Here is a 27,984-nt window from a genome sequence, read left to right on the forward strand (position 1 = left end):
TTTTCTCCAAAGTATCGGTATCATTTCAGCAATATCAGCAATGGTGCTCGGTGACATTGTGATGGACAGACGCGGCACTGCACCGAAAGCAAGAACTAACGCCGGACGAAACATTGAGCTGTTTAATCATAACTTACACAGACTTGCCAATCTCAGCCGATAGTTTTCTGTGGTAAACAGTTTGACAACAGTACATGTGTTTTCGGCATCACACTGTCAAGTCGCTGTAATTAGGACTTAATCTGTTCCCATGTTTTACAATCATCTCTGTCGGGACGTGTAGGTTTAGCACAAAAGAAAAGCAGTAAATCTCTCCAAAGATCACCACTTCTCCTTTATTGATTCAGAAACGGATTATAAGTGTTTATTGCTATATTCAACAAGTATTTGCTCCCGAGGCCTCCAGCAGTAACCATACAAGACAAATCTTGTTTCTGGTATTGCCGCTTTGTAATTACCGTCGGTGCAAAAGAGAGCCACGTTAAATAAAAGTGAAGACACTCAGACGCGGTGTCTGACAGGCGGGAGACTGTCGGGGCATGTTGGCTGCAGCGTTCGCAGCGTCCTTCGACCTTGATATCCAAATAGGCCCTTTTTTTTTTTTTTTCAGACGTGTCAACCTGTGGAATTTGGGAAGCCGTGGACTGACGCTCCTCGTCGGGCCCGCTGAAGCTTCAGGGGTGCCGAAAACAGAGCGTCCAGTCAACGGCGGACGGCGCTTTGAAGGAATGCAGAGGAATCTCCCAACAAGGACACAAGTCAGGCTGCTGGCACAATGTGGCCGCTGTTGTCCTCCCAGCCAGTGTCACTGCAGAGGGAGGAACATTTTTTTTTTTTTTTTTAAAAAGCCTACCCAACCTGCCCCTCATCTCTGTAATGAAATCTTCAGCGAATAGCCTGGCGATGACAGATTTAAGTGTAAAGTCTATCCCCGGTGAGATACGGAGGGGAATCATTGAGGGTTTTTTTTTTTTTGAGGAAAAGAAAGCAGAGGTGTAAATATAAACGTCTGTTAGGAGGATGATGTCTCAGTGTGTCGCTGCACAACAGATTTTCCTTTTAGGAATGTTTGGCAATTGAGGGGGGTTTCGCTTTTTTGGCCTCAGTTTCTCTCCGGATTCCTCTGCTTCCGCCCTCCTCGCAAAAAAACACTCCCAAATGTAAGAGGACAGATGAAACGTATGACGAGGAAAGGCTTTAGTGAAGTAGAAATACCTGCTTTCCTGCCAGGAGGCCAAAGGGTTTCAAGGTTAGCCACCAAACATGGCGACTGGAGAACGTCGGTGACGACGTATGAAAGCACGTCGTCACAAAGTCTCCCTTTTGTCCGACAACCAAAGCTGACAGACTCCACAAGACTCCAAAGCTTTTAAACTGAAACATTTCACATGTGATTAAACTTTGAAGTGGATTATTGTGATTCTGTTTGAGCTGCTGTGTGTTAAAAAAAAGAAAAAAGAAAAAGAAAAGAACAAATTAACCAGCTTGTGTCCAGTTTGCTACCCCTTGCCCAACACGTGTTTCCAGGTTTATTTGTGGTTCGCTTTTCAGACGAAGCACCTGCAGCACATTTAAAAGAAAATCTTTCAGGCTGTAAAAAAGCAGCTGCCAGTGATTTATCTTTTGTTTCCGAAACCATTTGTTTGGCTTGTCAATGTTAATTCAATTGTTCAGGCTCTACCTGTGTGTTATAGTAAGATCCCAGATGGATCCCTTCGTGCTCCAGGAGAACAAATAAACTCATTCTTTGTTCATCGTGGGACTAAATCTTTGGTATTTAGGAGAACGGAGAGTTGAGCCCAGCGTGAATACGTCGAGTCTACGTGAAGGAACATTTTCTACACGCAATGTTCTTTTAATCTTTTTACTAAAGATGTGTGGATTGAATTTTTATCTCGGGTTTGAACAAGGAAAGTCATTATAAAGAACTTTGTACAGTCCGATCTTTTGCAAATTGTTCATCATTTCCTAAAATGTGATGTGTACTCAACAAAAATACACTGTTTTGTTTAAATTTATATGATTATAATAGATATATAAATGTTCAAATGCAACATAACGTAAAAAAAGATGCACAGATCACCAAATAAGTCCAAGAAAAGCTTAAAAGCAGGAATCTTTATCAGTCTAATCTAACTCCAGAGGAGCCTAAAAAGATTCAAAGCAGAGTGCTGACAGTGCAAGTCAACAGTATTCCATGTTCTACTAGAACGGACTTGTGAATTAAAGTGCTTTGGAATAACTTTTAGTTGAGACTTGAGTCATTTTCTCGAGTTCCAGCGTGGTAGATGAATCATCCATCATGTCTGTCAGACGAGATCCTCAGCAGTACAAATGATCAACTCAGAATACAGAGCAACTCCAACAAATGCTTCGTTTTTGGTGCTAAACACAAAATCACAGCCGCTGTGAAAAATCCATGGGAGTGTTGGAAACGTTCTAAACACGATGGCAGGTTCTCCCTCTTCGCTACTGGAATGTGCCCCAGATTCGAGGATGTTCAACAGTTTGAGGTGTGTTTTCTCTATGTTTTTTAACACTGAGGTGTCACAGGTCAATGACCCGGCTGCCCCCCCCCCGACCCACACTCACACTTTCCAAGATGAATCACTTAAGAAAATATTCAGGCCGCCTCGTGCTGAAACGGCTGTCATGTTCATTAACATCTTTTCGGAAAACAAGGTTTGTGAGAGAAGAAGAAGAAACGAGGGAAGCTGCGAAGGTTGTTTGACTTTCCTAATAAACCGCCGGGTGATTTTTTATTTTTTATTTTTTTGTGGGGGGGGGGGAAATAATCTGTGTCATTACTGTTTTCTACCCGGGCCGAGTCTCGTTGATCCCGGAGGATTCCAGATGAGTGAGTTCGCGCACGAAAGCAGACATACCTCACCTTTCCACCGACGTATCTGCCGGGACACAAGTTAAGGCCTGTGAAAGCGTCATATTGTACATAAAAAAAACACAAAAATTCATCTCGTCAGTGAGAATCCGATGTGCGCGAATGGGTGAGTAAGTGAAAGTGGTGGACGGCGGCGGATCGGCGCCTGCGTGACGGTTCAGCCGACACGCTGCGAGGGCCACAGAGAGAGGTTTATCAACAGGATCACACGGAGCTTTCTTTGGACGCTTTAATCTGATAATTGGCTTCAAACTGAAACGAGCCATCTGAGCCGTAAAACAGTCGAATGAAGTTCCCATAACAGGCCTGCGGCTCCTGGCAGCTGGAACCTCCGTGTCGCTTGAAAAGCACAGGAACTGAAGAATGTCCCCCTTTCTCCTCTTCGGCCGGTGCCTCAATGTTTTATGTCCCTCTTCTTTTTTTTTTTTCCCTCCCCCTCCATTTAGATATATTTATTGCCGCTTCTCTCTGTTCTGTCTCATCAAAACCCTCCCATCCCATCTGTCTGTCCTCGATCTCTCTTCATCATCGGGTCAAACCAGAGGAGACGTTTTCCACAGTTCAGTCCTGGTGCCGTTGCTCAACAAAGAACTCGGTCTGAGCCAGGAATTACCTCTCTCAGACATCACATTTTCCTCGCTGATAAATATCTCATCCTCCCGTTAAGTAGAATCTCACTCGCTTCAACCCCGGCCCTCCGTGGGTCCCCGGTTCTCCTGCAGGGCCTTGCCGGTACGTATGCAGCCTGACTTTCCCCTCCACATGATGTCATTTGAGTTTGGCCGCCGGAGCAGTGAGAGGAAAAAGAAAGAAGGGAAGAAGAAAAACACAAGTTCGCAAAAACAGAACGCAGGAATGCAAACTTGAAATCGGCCAGGAGAGAGGTGGGGAGTGCGTCTCCTCCCGTCAGTGCAGGGGGTGGAGGAGGGTGGAGGCCCCCCCCGAACGTTACCCTGCCACTCCGACCGCCGGCCTCCTTTAATAAACTCAAGACATCCGTCTGGTAAGACGAGGGGCATCTGTTGGTTTGATCAGTGGCTGCTGCAGGATTTGTGGGTCCGAGCGGCGACATAAATTCACATTGCGCCATTAAACAGGTTGTTGCTTTAGTCCGTCAGCATGTCGCCTTTTTTTTTTCCACAGACATGCCGACTCATCATAATCCGGAAGAAACTTTGACCCTGAAAACAAGGAAAACACCAAACATAAACTTTTTTTTGTGGATACTTTCAGGTTCTCCTCCTCTGGTGCTGCTGAAAATCTCAGCTCATGTTCTGATATAACGCCGCGTCGTCACTCCGAGGCGTGCAGCTGTTATACGTTGTGGAAAATGCAAACATGTGATTTTCCGGCAGGCAGACCGGCCGACTCACTGCAACGCTTTCACCAGCGCGTCACGGCCCAAACAACCGAGGCATCATCAGACGACTCCGGCGACAGAAACGCGTCCCACAGCGAGAGGACCGGTCGCACTTCATGTAGGGGGGGGGGAGCAGACGGCTCGTTTGACTGTAAAGGGACTCGGTAAACAGACCCAAATATTTACAAGCTGGGATGTCAGCATTCCCTCTGACATTCTTCAGTTTGAATGAAGCTTGAGTTTCATTCATGACTTTACCACCAGATATAAACTCTTACCCCCGTCTTCTCCTGCAAATCTTCACTCAGCCCTTCAAATCAGTGTTTCCCAATCCTTTTGGGTCCTCTGTCCGGTTTTTCCAGAGCTTGATGATGATTTTCTATAATGTGAATCAGGTGTCTTGAACCAGTGATACTTTTAAAAGCTACGTATCAATAGCACTCTGGGTCTGGGGTTGAAAAAAAACCCACCGTTTTCCATATGTGAGTCTGACAGTCTGTCAGCTTTAAAATCGTCTACCACACTGAAAACTCTTTCTGAACCCACTTTCACAACAGTTTTCGTTCAGAAAATGAAAACATACACAGGACAGAACTTTATTCACTTCTATTGCCAAACCAAAATAATGTTTAACACATGGATTTACCACATATTGACAATTAAACGTTTTAACCAGTAGAGCCAAGAGTTCTTAATAGTAACTGAGCGGGCCTACTTTAATTTTTATTAGCTTTTGTTTATATTCAAATGAAAGGGTGAGCAGAAAATACATTCCCTCTCACTTCTCTCTCTCTCTAAACCATCCAAAGAGTTTATTTTTGATACGTTTTACTGAAATCCTCTTATCAAACTGGGAATGTACAAAGTACATCTTTCAACCTGCACATTTTCCCAGTTTCCCTTCCTTTGATTTCACCTGGAAAAGAGGATTACACGTCCATCGCTCTGTCCGACATACTGAAATGTCATTTGAGGCCCGCGGAGCGGTTTGATCTCTGTTTCCAGCCTGTCCTCCGCCGACTCGAGGCCCGACCGGAATGTTCTGTTACGTTCCAGAATGTTATCGCCATAGAATCGCACAGGAGTCGCCCACGGCAGCCAACGCTGTTGCTGGGCAACTGAGACGCCGTGATAATGGCCACAGTGTGGAGGAATCCAGGCTGTGTGTGTGTTTGTGTGTTTGTGTGTACAGTTCTCCCAGCCTCTCAAACACAACAAAAAAAAAAGAAAAAAGGAGCTTTTAGGTGCGAAGCCATTCATGTTAGTGAGAACCGGCCGGTGCCGGGTTAAACCTGCCACTCCTGACGCTGTAAACGGTGGCGTTTCTGGTTAAATGCCGGCTATTTTGAGGCCAAACGGCTCCACTTCCAGGACTCCGGTGACGTGTGAACCCCGTTGCCTGGAGACGCTCGTAGCACTCCTCAATCACAGCCAATTAACTGTGTGAACAAGAAGAACCCATCGCATGGCTGCGAACACAAATCGAGGCGTTTGCTGCTTTTGGGTTGTGTGTCTGTCTGTTAAACCTTTAATACGCCGGTAACCAGTCGGTCTGACGCAGGTAGAGAGGAGGGATGGTGGCTCGTGGCTGCAGACATTAAGAAACAGCTTATCTTTTTTCAGCTTGTTGTACACATCTAAAGTCAAACAGTAGTTAAAGTTCTATAGGTGGTCTTTTGAGACTCTAAATGTTTTTATTTGTGTGTTACCTAAAGCCCCAGTTCTAGTCCCGACTTGCCGGCTGAATTTGCTGAACTGCAGCAAAAAGACAACGCAGCAGAGCCTAAAGGGCCAAAGAGCTGAAATCCTAAATCAAGAAGGAGTGAAGAAACATTTCACTTTTCCGTCAAAACACATTTCCTCAGCTCCGAACTGTTTCCAGAGTAGAAAGAGCTGCTGAAGCGATGCAGTGTGAGACGTGCCCCTGTCACATATTCATTTTATAGGTTGTCAAATACGCTGTTCAATTAAGTGTGTGTTTTAGCATTTGATATATTGTCACACTAACGTCGTAGTTAAATGTTGGTTTTGAAAGGATTTGCACGTCATCGTCACGGCTTCTCAGATGAGACTCTGGAGTTCATTTGGTCATTTTCTTTCTTTTAATCAGCCGGATTTCGTTCCGACAAACCGAGCGTCCAGATCATTTCACACTCTTTCTATCTGCAGCTGCTAATCCGCACCTTAAATGCAATATTGATTTGTTGACATGCCACATAATCGCTGTCAGGCTCATTAAACAGACAATTCTGAGTTGTTCCGGCAATAAGAAGCTGTGTATGAAGCGATAAGAGGCCATCCTTTCCAGTAATCCAATAACAGTTCATAACTGCGACTGAACCATCGGTCCTTCTGATATTGAGGTATAATTGAAAGCATTTTTTTTTTCCATCCCTCACCTCAGATATCCACAACAGGGACTTTATGAGTCAGACTCTGCCAGAGCAGTGCAAAAGAGAATCAGGACCGAGAGCAAGCCAAATATTTTTGCTGTGGAAAAAAGTCTAAAAGGACAAGAGCGTGGCTTTCTCTCGCCACATTCTTTCCTTCATCAGGAATTCACTGAGGTTTGGCCACGCTTTTTTTTTTTTTTTACTGGAGCCTCTTCCTGCTTGTTTGGGAGTAACAAGGCCGTCCACAACTCGTCCCTGCAAGCTCCCAACGATGAGACGAGGCTCAGACTGAGCTCCAGGCAACTCCACACCCACGGTTTAATCCTCCAAACGCTGCACATCACACATCACACATCACACAGGAACAAAGCCAGCCTCTCCTCCCGCTGTCCCGAAACAGACCTCTCAAAGCGCTGGACCTCATTTTTCCTCCGAATAATGCCCCTTTATGCAGATGAGCCACGAGCGTGAGCCCATGGCCTTTTTTTTGTTTTGTTTTGTTTTGTCCTCAGGAACCGGTTCTGCTTTCACATGCATGCAGCCAGACTGATGAGGCAATGACGCTCATAATTGGATTTCAGCATGACACATCCCGGGCTCCGAGCTCAGCTGGATCCCATTGTTTCTGAGCAGCATTAATAACCGCGGCTGACGGAGGTCCACAAATTGTACGGACAGGAGATGTACGGCCGCGAGCAGGCATCAGAGCGGCGACAAAACACGACGGTGACAACTGGTTAATTTGAAACTTTTCTGAACAATGAGCTCAGTGGACATGAGCCAATGTGAATTTGTGATCTGTTTCTCTTTATTTAATGATGCAATAATAAAAAAAGCACCAAAAAGCTACGTAAAAGGCCAAGAAAAAAAAAGCAAGGGAACATCAGAGTCTTTCTCCACCTGGACTCTGGTTCGTCAAAGCCAGAAAGAGAAGGGATAGAGTTTGTTCTTTGAACACATTCCCTCCTATCCCTCCCTTCCATCCATCATCATTTACCAGGGAATTAGGGATTATGCAATCCTGAGAGAAAGTTCCAACACTGGAGCCGCAGATCGAACTGATCCAACACCAGTTGTTCCCGTTTTTCTCTGAAACGTGCAAAAGCAGCACAAATATCTGCGGGGACGAGAGAGAGAGAGAGAGAGAGAGAAAGAGAGAGAGACGAGGTGTCCAAGGCCTGATCTCAGCGCAGACTGAGGCTGTGCTGCAGCTGCGTGTCCTCGCCTTCAACTCCCATCTCGATCCAGATCGGTAACACAGTCGCTCAGCCAAAACCTGCTCCCGCTGACACTCGGACACGAGATCAATGTTTACACAAACTCCATCTTTCCTACCGATGTGGCTGTGAGGTCCGTTCCTAATCTATCGTCCGGTTTCCGTAAAGTTTGATCAAAACATCCCCCCCGCTGTCGTCTTATCACAGTTTTATTGCTCGTTGCAGAACTCCATGTATGCTCCAGGTTTACGAGGAGCAGCTCTGCCAGATCCGGAGAGGCAGCGAGGAATATTTACTCCTAATCATATCGTAATGTAGCGTAGCATGTGGCAAAGGACCAGGGACGGCAAAGAGGAACAAGACAACAAGCTGCAGCTGGATCTGATGTTTAAAAGCTTTTGACCCTCATTTGACCTGCAATGGGAACGTTTTTTTTAATTTGCCTTTTCATGTGGAAACGGTAATTAGGATGCTGGCCTGTCCTTTGGGATTATGTTGTCTGATGTATATTGAGGGTTTTTAGTGTGATTTATGCATCTAAAGAAAGGAACTTGTTGAGCAATGTCCTAATAATGATTGTACCACTTTGCCCAGGATACACACTGGATAGAAAGTTTGACTCCAGGTTGGGCATAGGGACCCTTCTGTGTGGAGTTTGAATGTTTTTATGACTTGAAAGAGTGAATACATGTGTGTGATTGTCTGTCTGTGTGTTTTTCCCTGTGATGGACGTCCGACACACAGAATCATCTCGTCCGTGACGCTAAGTTCAATAAAGCAGTTCAGAAGACAGCTGAATGAAGGAACATTAAACAAAGACAAGATTTGTCTTCCAGAACATTGAACAGTATTTTCATTTAGCTTGTCCTTGTATGTCTTCTTTAAAATTTTGATGTGTTCTTGTTTTTTTATAACAGGCCTTGTTTAATTGAAGGTTCCCATCAACGTTGAAATGTTTGAACCCAACATTGCCCCAATTGCTTTTATTTATGCCAATATCGTAAAACAAACGTCTGAACAGGGCCTCGTTTTTATGGGTACCACGTTATAACCAACCATGATGCAGGGAAAGAGTAAAATCGGGGCGTGTCAGTACTCACTGTTCCTCGCTTTACTGTGTAAATACATGTTCATACTTATGTGTAATGTCTCTCGTGCTGCCAGAACAGATCCATGTTTGTTTTTAGAAATCTGTTTACCTTTAACCAGCGGTGGCTGCTGATACATGTCTTAGGTGGGGCTCTTCCTTATTATTATTCAATGTCTGCCAATGTTGACATTAAACAGTGCAGTAAACCACAATATGACAGCATTGCCTTTTTTCAGATTAAGAGAGGCCCCGAGAGATGAAAACTATTATACTTTTAAACAGATGCTGAATAGAGAGCATTTATTAAGACTCTTATATTAACATGCTTGTAAACAAATAGAAGCAGAAGCTTAATTAGTCTATTTGACTGTTTTGGGGCTGGTTCACTTGAGTTTAGAGAAAACAAAAGGTTTATCAGGTATATCTTCAAATAACCCATTAACCCATCTTTTCAAAGCATTTTAGAATTGTGCCTCAAAAAGTCTTGCAAAACAAACTGTGTCCTTTTTTTTAAGCTCTCAGATTTTCCGTCATCAGTAAATGTGAGTAAATCTTAACATTTATAAACATGAACAAAACTGGACACGTTTGGAAAAATTCTGAACACATTTATGCTTGTGTGCATTTAAAAAAAACTACAATGCAGAAAGTTGAAGTTGACCTGCAGCTTTTCAGACAAAATTCTCCTTTCAAACAGGTAAATTAGAAGCGATGTAAACAAGGTTAGTGATCAGACTCACCGCTTGTCGTCTTCATCTCAACATCTCGGAGAAACACGCGAGAGCAAACCAGAAGTGGCGCCCTCTACTGGCCAGCCGCCACTCCTTTTAAACTATTAAGGCTCTAAATAAGATAATTGAAATTATTGATAATTGATTTTTTTTTTAAAGCTGTATATAAAGTGTTTTAAAGACCCCTGCTTGACCCTCATGCCTCTTCAGCATTCTGTCCAGTCCAGGGTTGCAGGACGCTGAAGCTGATTCCAGCTGAATAATGTCGGAGGCATGATAATAAACCCTCGACCGATCCATCACAGGGGAAACACACAGCTACTTCGAGTAACCAGTCCCGGAGAGGCGATAGGGCTGATCGCCATTCCACCGTGCTCCTGCTTGAGTCAGGATCCTGTGATATTTAAAAAATATGTGTGGGAGAAGATAAAGTCCAGCTCTGAAGGCGGAGGCACCGAACGGCTGCAGACCATCAGAACAGTGTGAACAGAGGAGGTCTCTTTCAGTCACGTTGAGCACTTTCTGATATTTTTGTCTTCATTCTGTTATTACTATTATCAATTTAGACCTTATTGTCAGTTATGTTTTCATTCTTGTTGCATCTCTCTGAGGCCTGTTGTGAGGGAACGTCTCAGCGTGATTCAAGCATTAAAAGGTTTTAAAAGTCTAGTTTTGAATGAAGTTGGATGTGTTGTTAATGTCTATTGCTAACGGGCTCGCGCTGCGTTTTGAGGATGAGCTCCCGTGCTGCAGTATTCACAGTGCTGGTGGAAGCCGCCGGCCTCTCTTCTCATGCCGGGCCCCTGCAGCCGGGAGGTGTTGGTGAATTATGAGCCTGTGACTTGGCAGGGTGTTGAATGACCGTCACCTCAAAGAGCACCGGTTCACCAACTCCGCCGCAGAGCCAAAGCAAGTCCATTCAGCCTCCAGCTCACCCACAACAAACACCCCGAGGACACATGAAAAGCGCAGGGGCTTCGACCTGAGCCGCGCTGGCATTAGGTCCCCCCAATGCTCCCGGCTTTCTGCGACTTTGAACAATGAGTTACACAACTTGCGTCGCAATAAGAGAGAGAGAGAGTGATTCTCAGACAAAATAAACAGGAGGAGTGAAGTCTGGTAGCCGGATTTGGCGGAAATCTGACGCTCAGCACAACGTCTTTTCCCACTGTGGGTGAGATTCTTACTCTCGGTCTTACAATTTAGCCTAGAAACCACCAAATCCAATAGTCTCCCGCTGTTTTCACGTTTCCACAGCCCACTAAAGACATGCAGTTTGAACCTTGTTCGAAATCCGACATTTTGTAACAAATGCAGCAACTGGAAAACCACAAATATGCATTTTTGATTTGTGAATATGAAACATTCTTTACTCAGTCTAATATATTATATCATCTGCAGAGAGAAACGGAAGGTAAATGAAAACAGAAATGTGTGTTACAATAATGACAACTGTTTTTGTTATTCTTATTCTTATTATTCTTATTCATATTATTCTTATTATCATCATTATTATTATTTCAGTTCTGTTGCCACAGTATTCTGCCAGTCTAGAGTCTGCACTTATTTAAAAACATCATGCTTTGGCTCACAGACTAATATATCATAAAAGGGGATTTTAGCATTAAAAAGTGAATATAACTGTTTTAAATTATCATCAAACACAAAGCAAATGTTTTGTTTTGTTTTTTAAGAATGCTTCAGTGTTGAAGTCCTGTATAAGGAAACAAACAAAAACAGCTTGACAAACATCTGTGAGCTTTTTGATTATTTGTCACATAAAAATAAGTTCAGAGAAGTTATGTCAATATCTGTATTTGTTTTTTGAGCATTAGTTGGTTGCAGCCCTGTGCCTCTGAACTGCAGTGTCCTCGAGTTACATTCGCATCAGGTCAGAGACAAACAGTTGAGACTGTCCAGACCTTCAAAGTGCGCGTGCTACTTCCCAAATCTAAATCGTATCCGCCTCTTCCTGCGAACGACACGAAAACATGGAAACAGTGAGCGAGTCGGGGCACCACCAGAAGAGTGAACCTGCCGCTCATAAATCACAGATGGTGAACAATGGACTCCACCTGACCTTTTCCTCAGCGCCGCCCTCAGATCCCTGCAGCGCCAAGGCCGAGAGAATAAACGATAAACAATTAAAAGCTTCCAGTCAGAGGAGGCTCCATCGGTTTTTCTCCCGTCGCCGTGACCATTAAGACAGTAATGAAGTGGACACAAGCGAGTCCGAAGCTCCGTTCGTCTTGTCGAGTCGCCCAGACGCCAGATGGGACGTGAAGTCGTGACTCACAGGCCGCAGTGACTGAGCAGCTCCGAAAGCTCACACGGCCTCGTTTGTTACGAACCCTCGACGAAAGGATGGATTTCCTCCTCCGCAGCTTGTTCCCTGCGAGTGTCGCACAAAGAGACGTGGGACTCTTTCATCCTTCCACTGACATTCTCTCGCTCTTGTCCTCTTCGGCCCGGGACACCGGGAACCTCGTCCAACAATGTCGCCGAGTAGAAAGTTTAACCTTCACAGTCGTCTCCCGGCTCCCCATCGTCTGATACTGAGTTGGGTTTTGGTGGAGTCCGGCCACAGGGAAGCAGAAAGTCTGGAGATTGTTCACACTCGGGATGAATACATGACAGATCCCCGATGGTCCCGGGTGTGAATCCACATAAATACTCTTGTAGTCTTGAGTTGTTTTTTTTTTTTTTTTTAGCTGTTCCTCATTTTCCACAGATGTGAAGGTCGCAGCAGCTGTTGGGGCATGTGCAACATATTTGCTGCGCCCCACATGGCAAACGGCACATGAGAGCGAGGCCAGGTACCTTAATCCCCACCACCCATGGGATTCCCCACCAAGAGATCCCATTAGTGAGGATGAAAGCCGTGATGTAGTCCACACAGGCTCGGTGACTTGTGGTGCGATGTAACCCCCTTCCCCTCCATCCCCACCCCCCCACAGGCCCGCGCTGACCTCCATCTGATCCCTCACTAACTGGAATCCCAGCGCCGCCTCCAGCGGGCAGTGTAAAAGAGCAATGAACTGTAAAGCATTTTGATGTTTCTTAATGAACAACATACACACACAGCAACAAGTCCAATAAGGGGCACCTATAAATCTGGAGAGAGCTGCAGTATTTGCAGAAAAAAAACCATAGAAACCACTTCAAACACTTGGTTTGGAGGGCGGGGGGTGCAGTTAAAGAGTCAGAAACACTCTGAAAATTACAATGGGCTGTTTGGAAAGTTGTAGCGGGATGACACGGCGTTACAGGTTTGTAATCCTGGGAGTCCACAGATCTTTTAAAGGTGGGGGGGGGGGGGCAAAACTAAAATTCAAAAGCGTTTGTTCCGCGGGGGTTAAACGCTGCTCAGACGTACGGCAGGGAGCGGAGCACTGGGGTCGGCATCCGGTGTCACTGAGCAATAATCACACACAACGTGAACATGTGAAATAATTCGAGGACCAGATCAGGAGACGGGGAAATGTATTCACTCTAATGATGTTCCGGAGAGCGTTCAGAGCGGGTGTTGGTGCGTGAAGGCAAAGCAATCGCGGACACCTGAAGATAAACCGTGACCCCCCCCCCCCCCCCGAACGCAAACGCGGGTGAAGAGAGAGAGTCCGACCACGTGTCGGAGCGCCGCTGATGGCCGGGGCTCAGGACCGCCGCGGTGGTAGCGACTGAAGGCTCTTGGGCAGTCGGCAGCAGAAATATCGTGACGGCATAAATGAGGTTAATTCAAGGTTTTGGTTCCAAAGATGCAGGTAAACAAACCAGACATTAATCAGCGGGAGGTTTTGAGTAATGGCAACTTCATTACAATCTGCCATTTGTTTTGGCCTCTGCTCTGTTGCGTAATCGCTTTAGCATGTCTCCCCCCTTATACTTTGTGCTTTTCATTCGAGGTTGATCTGGTGCCAGTTGCCCTCCAGTGACCGCTGACCTGAGTAAACAATGACGGCACGGCGCGCGGCGCCAGGAAGAACACGACACATTATACCGAGAAGGAGAAGATTTGAAACGTTCGTGCCTCGTCTGTGAGCAGAAACAGCTCCGAACAAACCCCCGCTGCCCCGTCAGATAATAATGTGTAATACTGGAGCTTATGAGCTAATATCCATAAACAGATCTCTCCATATGAAGATGGATTACTGTACACATAGTTTGAGAGGCCCGAGGCAGCCCGAAGACTTGATCTTACCCAAGAAATATGATATGTAACCCTCGAAACGTTCACCAAACAACCGGAATTATACACAAAGTGGAGCACAAAGAAATGTTTAACAGCCAGAACGAGGCCTAAAATGACCAAAAATACGTCACAAACCATAAAGACATTCCAAATGTGAAGCACATAACATGAAAATACTAAACGATAAGTGCAAGAAAGGCAGTTAAATGACTGAAAACAATTACTGATCTTATCAGTGTGGTTTCTCGTGGTTAACTTCAGGACAAGAAAGAAAGTGTGTGACGGTTCTGTGGTTTGTATTTTATGTGTGCGTAGAAAAAACACATTGTGAAACATGATCTTGGTGAGCCGTTGAAATAATAATTATACCCCGTTTCATGTTTGGAGTCCAAGTAAATCTGGCCCGTCATTAAAAGACGAGGCATGTTTGTAGATTTAGTGTTGGATTTTATTTATTTTTTTGTGTCGATGGTCATGTTTTTTGTGGCCTGCTTGTAATTTTAAGGTTTTTTGGAGGGTTTTTTTATGTTCTTGCTGTGGGTCTTTTTTCCATGTTTTATTTTTTGTCTTCGTTCACCTGCATAATTAATTTCTACTTTATTTAAATAGCGTCATTTCAAGTAAGTTTTTCCAGAGAGAAACACACGTTTTCCACATGTGCACATAGAAATGACAAACTCAAGTTAATCCAACAGCAGATTTAATAAAAGCAGGAGGATCGAATCAGAACTAAAAACGTAAAACAACTTTAATTTTGCAAAAAAAACAGTGTGTGTGAGGGGTTGAGTGAATGTGACGTTGTAAAGTGCTCTGGGTTTTTATTTACCATTATCTTCATGTCTTTTCACTTGCAGCCCTTCAGTCGACGGCTGCCGTCTTTAAATCCGCGTCACCAACAACAATAAGTTTTCCAGAAACGCTCAACCCGCTGCTTTTCGTCACTCATTCAGTCATTTCTCTTTGTCGTGTTTCTCCCGATGTCGACCTGCCGAGTGATTGAACTGTGTGCGTCTGTCGCTTCCCTGTTTGAGTGTAAACATGCAACGTGCAGCATGGCGCAAAGGATTCGCTCTGCATAGAAGTCAGAGGTCAGAGGTCAGCTCTGCAGCGGAGGAATGTTTACCGGAGCGCCGAGGCGGCGGGGCGGGGTGGAACGTCTATTTCTCAGTTGGTGTTTAACGCTGTGACGTAAAAGAGGAAAAGAAACGTAGAATATAATCTGGACATCGTGTGTTCAGGGTTGATCCAGCGATCAAGTGTGAAATGTATAAACTCTGCAGGCTTCTCCCTGTCGGAGAGGCGATACTGAGTCATCGGGGGAACTTCTGCTGCGACAAACAGTCAAATAAAAAGAAGGTTATCTGACCCCGCTCTCGGCCCGACACGCCTCCTGCTACGACGCCGTGACATTTCCTCCACTGACACGCCTGGTCGAAAGTCCACGTCGTACGTTTTACTATCTCTTCATCTGGAAACCAGCCTCAATGTCATCCCCCCCCCCCCAATTAGGAGGACGGAGCAGGGCTGGGGATGAAGAGAGACGGCGGCAGCTTCTGGAGTCAGCGTGAAAGCTGCTCATTTGCTAACGCCCCGCTGAGTTAATTCAGCCCCTGCATGAGTGTGTATGTTTTCACACTGGCCTACTGAACTCTTTCATTTCATGCCATCGGAGGACGTCTGGCCGTGGACACACAGCCTCCGGGCGGGGACGGACGGAGCGCAGGAAGCCCTGACAGATCCACACGAAGCACAATACATCGCCAAATGTGTTTTTTGTTTTTTAAATTAATTAACATTAGTTAACAAGTTTTATTTATTGTTCAAATGAGCAGCAAACAATCACACATGCAATTAGTCAACATCAATGCCCGTGGACGGGAGGAGGAAAGAGTGTTAACCACTCGACCGGCTGACGCCTCGATCGTAAATATAGAAGTGACTTAAAATAAATCCGATTAATTAAACCCCTGATATCAGATGCCCCTTCAGTGTCGGAGTCAGTCACAAGGTACGTGTGCAAAGTAGAGCGGCCGCCACTTGAACCCCATCAGGAACTCAAAGGCCTCAGGTGTAAAGTCACTCGTCTATTTAAAGTAGACATGTGGAACCTGGACAAAACAAACAAACTACATAAATGTATTTGGACCCCCCCCCCCCCCACCACCACCACCACCACCCTGCTCCTGTCAGTCCCTGCCTCCACCTGCTGGTCCCGCTCTGCTCCTGTAGATAAACGTCGTTCTTTTCCCATTTATTATTCTTGAAGGTGTGACGAAAGAACCAGGTTGGTCAGACAAAGCGGATTCTGGTGGGACACGGCAGACACGCCCTCCATTCAGCACTTTGGTCCCGTGTTTATGTGAATTACTCATGTGGGACACAGACGGGACAGAAAAAAAGCAGGACCGTTTTAACCAGCTCAGTATGGAGCCGCCCTGTGGTTCACCTTGAACCGCTGGTTCGTCGCTCCAGTCAGTCCGTCTCCTTAACCACGGCTCAGTTTTTTTTTCTGAATATGTTGCGTATTTGTATATTTTCAGGGTTTTGATTTCTTGACCAAAGCCTCCTGAGATTATCAAAATGATCTGATAGCTTGTATTTCATGATACGATCATATATGTCAGGCTCACGGTTCACGCTCTCGTTTTCTAGTTGGACACTTTGGGGGGGGAAATGAATCTCATTGAGTAACACAATTATTCATTCTAAATGCAGAAAACAGAAGTCGGCTGTGCACTGGTAACTTCATTCACTTCAAACGACACCCAGTTAAGACAGTTCTGCCGTTAATGTCTCGCCCTTCAGCCGATGCCACATGCTGGAGTTTGTAGAAGAAGCAAAACGAAGGACATTGATTTTTGGGCAAATAGTGAAACTAAGATGTGAATTTTGTTGAAAGGTGGAAATGAGAGACATTTTTTATCAACGGAGAATTTTCAAAAGTTGCTTTTTGATGTGCGTCTTCAATGTAAAAGCACATTTAACATTGTTTTCCTTTAGGAATAAAGACCAAACCTCTGGTGGTTTGTCTGTCTGATGTATAAAAAACCTTGAGAGGTCAGATCACAATCAGGTGATCCAGAAGTGCAGGCCGGTCTCCAATCTTCAGGCTGTTGTTTGAAACCTGTAGTGCAGAAGGAGCAGGGATGAACGAGAGCAACCGCAGAGCCGCAGTTCACTCCTTCGAAACAGCAGCCACGAACGTAGAGTATTTAAGTAGCAGAGATTTCAACAGCGTGCCTCCCCAGACACCAACTTCAAGACGGCCGAGTCCCTCTGTGGTCGGCTCCTGTTCAGATTTCACTCTCCACTGAACCCCGGAGAAAACTCCTCTTAACGACAATACATAAGTGGAAAATGTGAAGAGGCCAGAGAACAAGCAGTTTCAGCACAGCGGCAGGTTTTTTCAGAGGTTGTGGGTTGACTGCACTTTTCCTGGGATCCTCTTGCCAGTGTCAACTGGAAACCTGGACTTCTCGCAGGAGTGGATTCCTGAGGAAGAAGCCGGCCCAGTGCATCTTTTACAATCCACATTAAAACAACACAGTCGAACCTCGGGACCTTTTTTATCTCAGGGCAACGTGACATTTATGTGAACGTCAAACGGTTTGTTTTCTTTTAGCTTGGAACTCGGAAATATCAGAGCTGCTTTTCAGTCCTCTGAGACTCTCTCACCACTCGTCAGAATAAAATAAAAAAAAAGAATTGGGACCAAAATACGGCTGAAATATCAAGCAGCGCCGCCCCCTAGAGGCTGGTGACCAAAACTGCAAGCGAATGAAAACATCCATTCAACCATGTGCAGGTGGAGAAAATCTGTTTGGTAGATTATTTCTTTGTCGTTGCCATGGAATATGAGCTGGAATATGTCTTTCCGCAGGTGTTTGTGATTTTCATGCATGTTTGCCATACTTGGAGAAGCAGGAGTTTACACTGAGGAGGTGAGCGTAATCCCCATCACCATGGCAACTACTCAAGACGTCTGAGACATGTTCACTGCGGTAGTGGTTCGCACTCTCACCTCACAGGAGAATAATCACAGGTTGGAGTCCAGGCAGTGTGTGTGTGTTTCCTGTAATTATCTTGTAACGTGCATTTGAGGCTATTTTGGCGACTCTAAATGGTTTGAAGGTGTTTATTCTTGTTTTTGTCTTTCTGCCGTCATGCATAATATCCCAGGATGACAGAGAACATTTAGTGATTGTATTTTAATAATCTCTTACTGAGGATATACTGATGAAATTGGCCCACATAAGAAACGTCCGTCCGTAGAAAACTCAAGTCTTGACAATCTCGACGGCCTGAAAAGAAGAAGGTTGGAAGTACTTTCAGCCATTTTTAATTTGGAGTTTTTCCACATTGTGCCTCTTTTCTGAACACTTGATATGACGTACTGTGAAATACAAACTACTAAAGCTGTGAGGGAGTGAAAAGATCTCAGGAAAATAAAATTAAGTAGCACTATGTGTAGCACTAAGTTTTCAAAAAAATCTGTCATCACACTGCTGATTGTAATTTACACACAAGGATTTGAACGTTCTGTTCCTCCTACACGTTTCCTAAGACGGTCAAATTCAACGATTCAAAGCACGGCTGTCAAATATTCAACCACCAGTAAATCTGAATTCAAGAGAAGTAGCCTTATGTAAAGATTTATTAATTTATAATACAAGCTTTTATGTAGACCACATTGCATTTTAGTTTTTACATTTATTCATACTGAGCTAAACTTCATAGCAGTGACATTGATTGACCCAAAAAACAAAAAAACAAAAAACAAAAAAAACACAAACCAAAGGACACTCGATGGAAGGAATCAAAAGGTTTCCGACTGTTTCTGGAGAAACCGCAGCCCATCAACACTCCCAGTGCACCACTTACCGTCACGAGTCCTCACAGTTCGCCAGCCGCTCACACACACAGACGCACTCGCACGAAAATTCAACAAATATCTATACACAAGATAAAAATTGATATATTTAAATTTCAATATTAATGATATTACTGAATTCCACAATAAAAGGCAAACAAGAAGTAAAGACAGCATCCAAATGAAAAGGAGGTGAAACGCCACCAAAACTTTTTCTTTTTTCTCTTTTTCTTTTTTCGTTTTAAACTCTTCGCCCGGCAGGAGAAACTCTCCCTGCCGTCTCTTCAGTGTCCACTAGGGGGAGCGTCTCGCCGCTCTGCCTCCCTTTCCACCTTCAACCGCTTCTTTTCCCGTCTGCGTTTTTAACTGGCCCGTCACGAGTCGACAGTCTCGTCAACGAAGTCTCCGACCGAGGTGCAAAACACCCCCCCCCCCGTCCGACTCCGGCGCCGGAGGAGGGGGGGGGGCTGGTCCGGCGCGTCGCGGGGCTCCGCCCTCCTGGTCAGGCGCCTTTCCTCCCATTGGTCCGCTGCCGGGGGAACAAACGGGTGACGGCGAAGGCCACCGGTCGAGTTTGTAAGAGGCAGAAATGTTCTTTTTTTTGGGGGGGGGGGGGGGTGGCACCGCTTCTACGACGTGGAGGATTTTAAAAGTCTCTTCATCTAATCAAAACTAAATCAGGGGGTGGAGGGAGGGATGGGGGGGGGGTGATACACAAACACTGCAGGATTAAACTGGTGGAGTGCAATGAGGTTAACACCATTCAGTAAGACCTGGGTGGGGGGGGGTGGGGGGGGACGACGACGTCCACGTGACTAGTAGGGGAAGGGTTAAAGCCCCACACGTCCTTCACGGCTCTTCTGTTGTCCAGAGAGCCGACGGGTTCCTGGGGGGGGGGGAGGTTGACGACGTTTCAAAACCGTCTCCAGAGACGCCTGCAGGGGGGCGCGGGGTACTGCTCCAGTCCACGATCGTCAAATATAAAGGAGTAACGACGGCACACTCCGCTGACGGAGCCAAAGTTTGTTTTTTTTGGGGTGGGGGGGCAGAGAGTGAACATATTGGCACATTAAAAAAGTCCAACCGAAATGCAGGTAACGGCCTCAAATATTCCAGATCTGCAGCCGAGAGAACGTGTACGCATGTGTGTGTGTTTGTTATATGTGTGTGGGTGTGTGTGGGTGTGTGTGTGTGGTTGAAGTTGGAATGGGGGGGGGGGTGTTTCAGTCGCTTTACAAGAGAAGGCAGCAGTTGCTCTCTGTGGTTTTTTCTCTGTTCCTTTGACCTACAAAGACACAGCAGAGACACGACAACAGGTTGAGTGGCGACTCCAACAAATCAGCTCGGGACAAAGGTGGAGAAACAAAGTCCTTCAGCATCGTGGAGGAAAAAAAAAAACTGTTGTAGAAAAACCTGTGTTTATCGTTCATGTCCATCACGTTCTGTTTTAACGGACGGAACAAATGTGTTTTTTTTTTACTCCGACGTGTGGAAATTTAAAGAAACGAGACTGAAAGGAGATCCTCACCATGAGAGTTGGGCTCCGGAAGAGTCTCTCTGGCAACCAAGTGCATGACGGTCGTCCGGCCCGGTGGCAACTTTAGCGCTTTAAAACGTGGGAACACAGGCTCATTACTTATCTTTAGACACACACAAAGTCACGTCATCATAGAAAACAAACTCCTGCGTCTTCAACGCTCGGTGGAGAGGAAGAACGACGGCGAGATCAACCTGTGTGCTTACGACCGCGCTCACGACTGCAGCTTGACCGACGGATAACCGTCCACTTAACCCACTTAAGAGCGACCCGGCCGAAGTGCGCGGAGGTCAGGGGGATCTGAGGTGAGGTGGAGGGCGCAGAGTTTGCCAGGTCAAAAGTTTAATGAGATTAAGCGAGTCCAGTGAGATCTCCGGCCTCGCCTGGATTCGTTTGGACTCGCCTTTCCCCCAATGGACTGTGTGCGGCGCCTGTTGCCATGGCAACATGCACGAGCGCAGTAAGCGCTGACAGGGGGAAAAAAAATAAAATAAATATGAACAATTAGTTTTAACAAGGCGCCTGGACTGTTTGTTTATTTGGTTCAACTGTGGGATATATTTCAGTATTCAAACAGTTTTTATGCACATTTGTAAGGTTGAAATCTTCACGATTACAAACTAGATTCTATACATTATTCTGTATACAACATGTTCTTTTTGCACTAAAATAATATTACTTTCTTGTACATCTCTGAAGTCGAGTTTTGATGGACTTTGAGGTATTTTCAATTGTAACTGATGACGGATGCAACTTTATCAATGTTCAATATACACATTTATTTAAATTTGCAGGATTCCACTGCCGCTTTTGTTCTTCACATAATTTGAAATTGAAAAGGAGAGCGGTGCATCTTCCCATCCCTAATGACACATTAAAGAAAAACAAAAAAAGATCTCAATCAACACTTTCTGGTGAAACATTCGAAATTCTCTGGAGCTCTTTGTTACGGTCAGAATGAACACACACCTGACCGACAGCGTCTGCCTGCCGCCGCCGCCGCCGCTTTAAAAGGTATTTTAAAAATGCATGTCATTTGTTGAGCGTGCAGCTCTTTGCCCCACCCCGAGGCCATTTTAAAGTGCTTTATAAATAAAGCTAGATTGGATTGATTGACTTTGCATTTCTCTACCGTCTCTTCTCTTTATAGCTTCCTGGTATTTCCAATCATCCTCTCCTCCCCCTCCACTAATCTGCGTTGTGTTCCTTTGGGGGGGGGGGGGGGGAAACTGTTGATAACTTGAATTTAATTACATCATTTGCGACGACGTCAGCGGGTTATGAGGCCAAACCGGGCTGCACCGAGATGTCTTTTTAGTATTTTCTTTCGGGGCGGCTGGATGGAGTCGACCGTCTTACCTCCCAGGGTGACGTTGCCGTGGAGGAAGCGTCCCTGGAAGATGAGGCGCAGTATGCTCGGGCTGCTCACCTGCTCCTCCTCCCATCCTGTCAACAGAGACGACGGGGCCGTGAATCGCCGACACCGCATCACAGGGCTTCGGCCACGACTCGTGGGTTTTAGTTTAAAGTTGAGAGCAGAAGTGTCAGAGCTGCTTTGAACCCCTGGGAAACTAAACGGGATCTAAATAAATCAAAACACCAGGTCGTAGTTGGCGTCAATAAGTCCGACAGATGCTTGTTTGGATTTGTGGACGCGTTTCAAGAGCGCACGTCGTTATTCAAGTTATCAAAGTTCACCAGATGTGCGTCACCAAGACATCCGTCCATTTCTTTGAGTCTAATATTTAAACCGATGGAAGGTGGAAAGTGGCCCGAAAAGCTTTGAAAGAGCAACAAATTGGCCTGAGCCTTAATCAGGTGTCTGGTATTAATGAAAACACAAACATGTCGAGGTCGAGGTCAAAGGTCAAACTTTAACACTCCAACAACACGCCAAAGAAACCCAGAGGAGCCTTTGACGGTAAACTGTGTTTAACGGACAGCTTGTCTACAGCAGACTGGATATGAAACCTCAGTTAAACCTTAGCAAATGATTCTTTGTGTCTAAAAATAAAGCTGCTGGTTTTTGGGTTTTTTTCTCGTTCCAGCTCCAGCCTTTATCGGACAGGACGCCATATATGGTAACGTCACATTTCCTCAAAAACCGATGATGCTGGGTGACTAATAATTACTTAATCAAGGATTAAATGACAGGTGCAACATGAACATGGTTTCGACAGTTTCTAAAAATGACATGACAGCTTGTGTCACTTCTGAATTAAAGCACTCTTGGTTTTATCTCTTTGTTTTGACCGAGTATCGTGTACACGCTTTGAAATACTGAAAAGTTTCTTAAAGGGGAGACTACACTGTTGCATTATAATATCCATTTTACTTTTCTGCTTTAGATTCTTCAGTAATTGCAAAGTTTTGAGGGGGTTTAATTAGTAAACCAACTGTTTTTAATGGACCAACTTTTTAAAACCTGCTAAACGTACAATATATTAGTGAAAGATATAAAGGCCTGGCACATTTATTAGCTTGCAGTCCCGACCTAAGTGACCTTGTTATAATGTCAAATGTATGATACTGTTACACAGTGTCCAGTATCATCAGCGTTTACCACACTGAGGTAGATCACAATGGCAAAATTGCATTTAAACACTTTTTCTTGATGAAGTTTATGAAGTGGGGTGTAAAAAACAACCCCCTGAAAAGGTCCGGCGAATCGAGTAGAGGACGTACCCGCAGGCCAGTTCTCGAACACATGCTTGGCGATGTCTGTGGCCGAGTCGTTGGGAGAGAAAGTGAAGTCTTGCGTCTTCCCACTGACCAGGATAAGGCGGAGGTGCACCTGCGGCAAAACGACAAACAGCAAAAAAACGCATGAGAAACGCATCAACCGACACAAAACGCCAAAGCGCCGTACCGCGATCCCCCCTCGACGACTTCCCCTAACCTCTTCGGAGACGAGGTGACCTTCGGCAGGCCGCCGAGGGACAGGCATTCCAGTCTAATTAGATTTATCCACACCAGATCTCCACTGGGCGACTTCATTCGCGGAGGGCTTACACTGAAGTGAGCCCCTGTTGCCAGAGACAACAACAGACCAGGGTGGGGCTGAGGGGGGGGGGTTGGACAGAACACTGGCCCTTTAGTTCCAGGGTGCTGCTGCTGCTGCTCCTCTCCGGGCTGTCGGCCTAATGCGATAACCCCAGGTGTCCCAGACAGCTCTGGGCCACGTTATTAAATTTACATGGCCAGTGCGTAGCCCGGAGGGGGACCGTGCATATGTGTGTGGGCGGGACTGGAACAGCGGGGTGTCATCCACGTTTTATCCTCAAAGCAACTACACACACTCGGACATTGGTTTTTATGAATGCAAGCGGGGGGAAAAAAAAAATCAATATATAGTACTCCAAGATTAGAAAATCCACGCGAGTGTCGGAAGCACACACACACACAAAAAAAACCCAATTCAAGCTTGTGTGAAAGCATGAAGAATAAATGATCTTACGATAGCTGAAATTAGACAAATTAACTGTTTCTAATCTTCATATGGACAAAATGCAAAAATTAGACATCGATAAGTGAATGTAAAAAAAAATATATATTATTGAAAAGTTTATATTTTGGAATACTTTGCCTTTTTTGCACAATTCTTCATATACTAGCTTTTAAGTCAAGAAAAAAATTACAATGAGTCAAATAAGGATATTTAAGAAGCTTAAATAATAAAATGTAACTCCAAATGCATATTTTGTGAGCATTATAATAGCAGTTAGCAACAACTAATGTAGTTTCATATTGATTCATACAAACATGATGAGGATCAATAAAATTCTGCAAGATCTGCAAAAAGGAAGAGTCACGTTGCTTTTGGGATTTCAGCAAACTGTGGTTGAAGAATCAGCTTTGAGGCATTATTGCTTACAAAGGTTTTGACCAACATGTGTTGTACTTTCAAACGGGAAATGATGAATTATGTATTCATCTGATCATACGCTGCCCAGGTCAGGCTGAGCTTTATGACCAAAACAAGTTGTTTTTATGATTTTTCCACCAAATCATAGTTACCAGGAGCCGCAAAAAACATGTTTAAACTTTAAAATGAGGCTGACGCAGCTCCTAAAGTTTCATATATAAAGTAGTTTTTAAACAAGTACAAAAACTGTATCCTATGTGGCATTTATAAAGTTTTAATTACAATTTATGGATGGTGACAGTTTCGGTCGTTTATGAACTTGATTTTAGCATTTTCATCCTTACTTTTCCAGCATTTGTCACACAAGTTTGGCATTTTTAATCCCAGATGGAACTTTACTCCTTCTGGCATTGCTCCACACAGAATAAACTGAAGGATGAATATCAAATGAGACAGAATAAAAATTAAATAATGTCCTCATGTAAGGATTAATTAAGAGGGAAGTAATTAAACACAGCAAATACTATTTACAGGCAGGCGTTAAAATGTCTAATTTCTCCAGGAAGGGCATTTTAGTAATTTTAAACATTGCATTTTTAAGTAGTTTTGTGCGGTTGTTTTTTTTTGTACCCCCCACCCCCTTATATTTCTAGACATTCAAGTCATTGTCACATTTTTTCCCCAATTAAGCTTTTGTGCTTTTTTTTTCATCCAAGAGATTAAAGTCATTTTGAAAATTACTCTGTTTTGTAAATAAAATACAAAAGATGAAATGTTTATTTAGGTATAATTCAGTGAAAGCTCCAGGGAGCCACTACAAAGAGATCAAAGAGCCACAGGTTGCAGACTCCTGGTATAGGTGGTTGAATTATGATGTAAAAAGCCCCAATTCTGAGCTTCATTATTGTTTTTATTGTCTCTATTTAACCAGTTTGGTTCAAAATACTATACGAACTCAATCCTTCTACTGCGGTGTTTCGGCGAGTTAACATACGGGGACACTTTTCACATTTGCCCTCCTGAAAGCGGTGGCCCATGAACTTTCCTTGGTCCACAAATCATTAAAGAGAGAACAAAGAGACTTAACCGGGGTGGGTGGGTGGTGGTGGGGGCAACCCCGCTCTCTGATCTGTTTACCAACACAGCCCCGGCCCCTATCCCCCCCCCCCCCCTCATCTGAACTGAATAACCTCCATGTAGGGGTTTGCATACCCATGTCGTCATTAACAAGCTTTGGCTCCATCCCTTTCATCCACAGCAAAAATAAAAACAAAGTCAAATCTGCCCGGTTACCCGTGGCAACACCCTGGATTTCGAACGTCCTCGAGGCTCTCCAATCCAAAGGAAGATGCGACGTCGCACGATTGCGGCGACAATTACTTAAAGGGTTAACAGGGTTAGCGCTGGCTTATCCGGTCGTGATAATGGTCAAGATTTCTAAAATCACGGCCAACATGGTCTATTAAAGCCCCACAGGGTTTTTAACCTGATTGCACACAAACGTCCACGACCAGACACCTCCGCATTTGGTTCATGTATAATTTAAAACGCCATCGTTTCACTGTATAGATGACTGCGTCTAACGCTCTCGGCTCTAAATGAAGCGAGTGTTTAGTTTATCAAACCAGAGTGTTACAAACGTATAATAATGTCATTGTGGAAAAGACCAAAGCTCCACATGTCAGTTTTTTGCTGATCTTAATCCCAGAAGACTCATTTATTTACGCTATTATTGTTTAAAGAGCATCCTTGTTAATTAAATTTGCGCCGTGATAATATACAACATATGAAAAATCATAATTACAGTTAGAAAGTCACCTGCCAAGAGCCTGGCATCACTGTTAATATAGAGCTGTTCACTGGAGCTCTGACCAGAGCTTTTGTTGAGCATCCAAATAACTATTGTCCCTTCGGGGTGGTGAAGAGGAGGGGTGGGGGGGGCAGGACAGAGTAAGAGGGCACAATCAATTGGCATCTAAACCTTGAAAGGAAAGTAGGGCAACGTTTTAACTGAGATTAGACAGATGGTGTTCACAGGAGCAGCAGTCACTGTCCCAGCTAAGTGTTTGTGAACATTGGCTAATCCACAACACCCCCATCAACCGTCACCCCTGCACCGAAATTATGTTACATTAAAGGAAATATATATATATATATATATATATATATATATAAAAAAAAATCACCTACAAATTTAAAACAAGCGAAACAAGTGGTAGCAAAGCCGACTAAAAAACCTTTTATCCACATTGTAATAGAATACGAGAACAAGCGGCTTAATTTAACACAAAGTGATACGATTTGAATGACTTGTTTAATTTAGGTCTGAATTGAAATAATTTACATATGATAGTTTTTCAATAATAATCTATCTAATCAAGGGTTTTAAAAGTTAGAACATATAATGGGAGTTAAAAAAAATAGAATATGAGCTTCTAAAAGGATCAAAGATCCATTGTTTTATACAAAGGTGTAATGTGTTGATGCTAAGAGGGCTGCCATAGACAGGCCTTCAAACAAAATGCATCTTTCTCATCGGAATTAAGAACTTATGCGATTTATTTTCAAAGTGACCGACTACAGTTAAATCTAAGTTTCCACAAGCCCAAGATGCAGGATTCCATCAACCAACAGCCCGTCGTGAAGTCACTTTATGGTCCCAAACCTGGAATTTGATGAAGGGATGACGACGTCGTATGGATTTGATAGTAAAATGTATATTTACATCGATGGACTGCATCTCCTCTGTGACACACCGAGAAACAGGAGAGCAGCTCAGCGAGAACAGATCATCACCTGGACTCTGCCATTCAGTCTTTTAATCGATCTGGAGAGAAAAAAAAAGGTGGCAGAGCCTCACTCACCATATCAAGATCCCTCTGGGTGGTCATGGCTCGGGGTGGAGGAGGACCGTGGACGTGGAGCAGAGAGGACGGGGCTGGTGTGCTTCAGCTGCTGGAGAGGGGGCCAGAGCCCTGGAACAACACGGAACACTGTGAGGCTGTGTTACCCCCCCACCAGTACAGACACACAGCCTGGCACCTCCACTGCACTCAGGCTCCATGTCGTCTCATCACCATCCATCAAACCTCACAACTGCACGTGATCGATCAGTTACCTCAAACGTTTCACACTCTGATTAAACAGGCACATTTCATCGGGCTTCAATTAATCCCAATACCACATTTGACCTGGTGGTTTGTGGGGGGGAGAAGAAAAAAAAGACGAGCTTATTAGCTTCCATTAGATACAAGCGGTTAACCTAACGCTGAGCTAAGGGGGCTAACGCTCGTGAGCTCCTGGATTACGGCTCTGCGTCCATTGGAACGATTTATCCAGGTTAACAGTTGGTGGTGTAAGTGGCCTGGGCACATATCTCACACGAGGAAACGATCTCAGCAGTTGATTTCTTCCCTCTCTGACAGATGTCGAAGCAAAAGCTTCAACCATTAGCTGGTGCGTTAGCTTTTAGCTTCTGCCAGCCGTGCTATCTCCTCCAGCGACGGGCTCGGAGGCGAACGCAGCGCGAAGCGGGGACGTTCGCGTTGTCAGCCTCACCTGCATCTGATGAGTACGATGGGTTTTCGCATCCAGTTGAGTGGACGCTTCAGCGGGGAGCGCCTTCGACGGGGGGAGGAAGTATCGAGTGCAGAGGGATATCGTTATGGTTGACTGTGGTGTCGGTGGCTAATGGACGGGAAGACACCGGATGTCAGCTGGTTGTAAACACCGCAGAGGCTCATGGGAGTTGTAGTCCTCGCAGATTGTGACACATGTGGCCAAAATGGTTACGGAAATCCTTTTTACTCAGGGTTCATTCTGACTAGCTT

At 44.8% G+C, this 27,984-nt stretch overlaps 2 protein-coding genes across 2 annotated transcripts in view; both read right to left on the minus strand.

The window, feature by feature from the left end:
• The window catches only part of tmem265 (transmembrane protein 265), a gene marked incomplete at its 3' end in the record, with an annotated part of 222,937 nt that overhangs the window by 117,221 nt on the left and 77,732 nt on the right, over positions 1–27,984 (minus strand). The window lies entirely within an intron of this gene.
• Positions 18,354–27,853, minus strand: ubl3b (ubiquitin-like 3b). The gene is made up of 6 exons (XM_080502037.1): positions 27,713–27,853; positions 27,019–27,129; positions 22,975–23,083; positions 21,649–21,735; positions 20,281–20,358; positions 18,354–20,037 (listed from the first exon to the last, which is right to left on the minus strand). The coding sequence occupies exons 2-6, from the start codon at positions 27,043–27,045 to the stop codon at positions 19,985–19,987; spliced, it is 354 nt and encodes a 117-aa protein (XP_080358163.1). The 5' UTR covers positions 27,046–27,129; positions 27,713–27,853; the 3' UTR covers positions 18,354–19,984.

Source organism: Blennius ocellaris (genome assembly GCF_963422515.1).
Source record: "Blennius ocellaris genome assembly, chromosome: 9".
Classification (NCBI taxonomy): Eukaryota; Metazoa; Chordata; class Actinopteri; order Blenniiformes; family Blenniidae; genus Blennius; species Blennius ocellaris.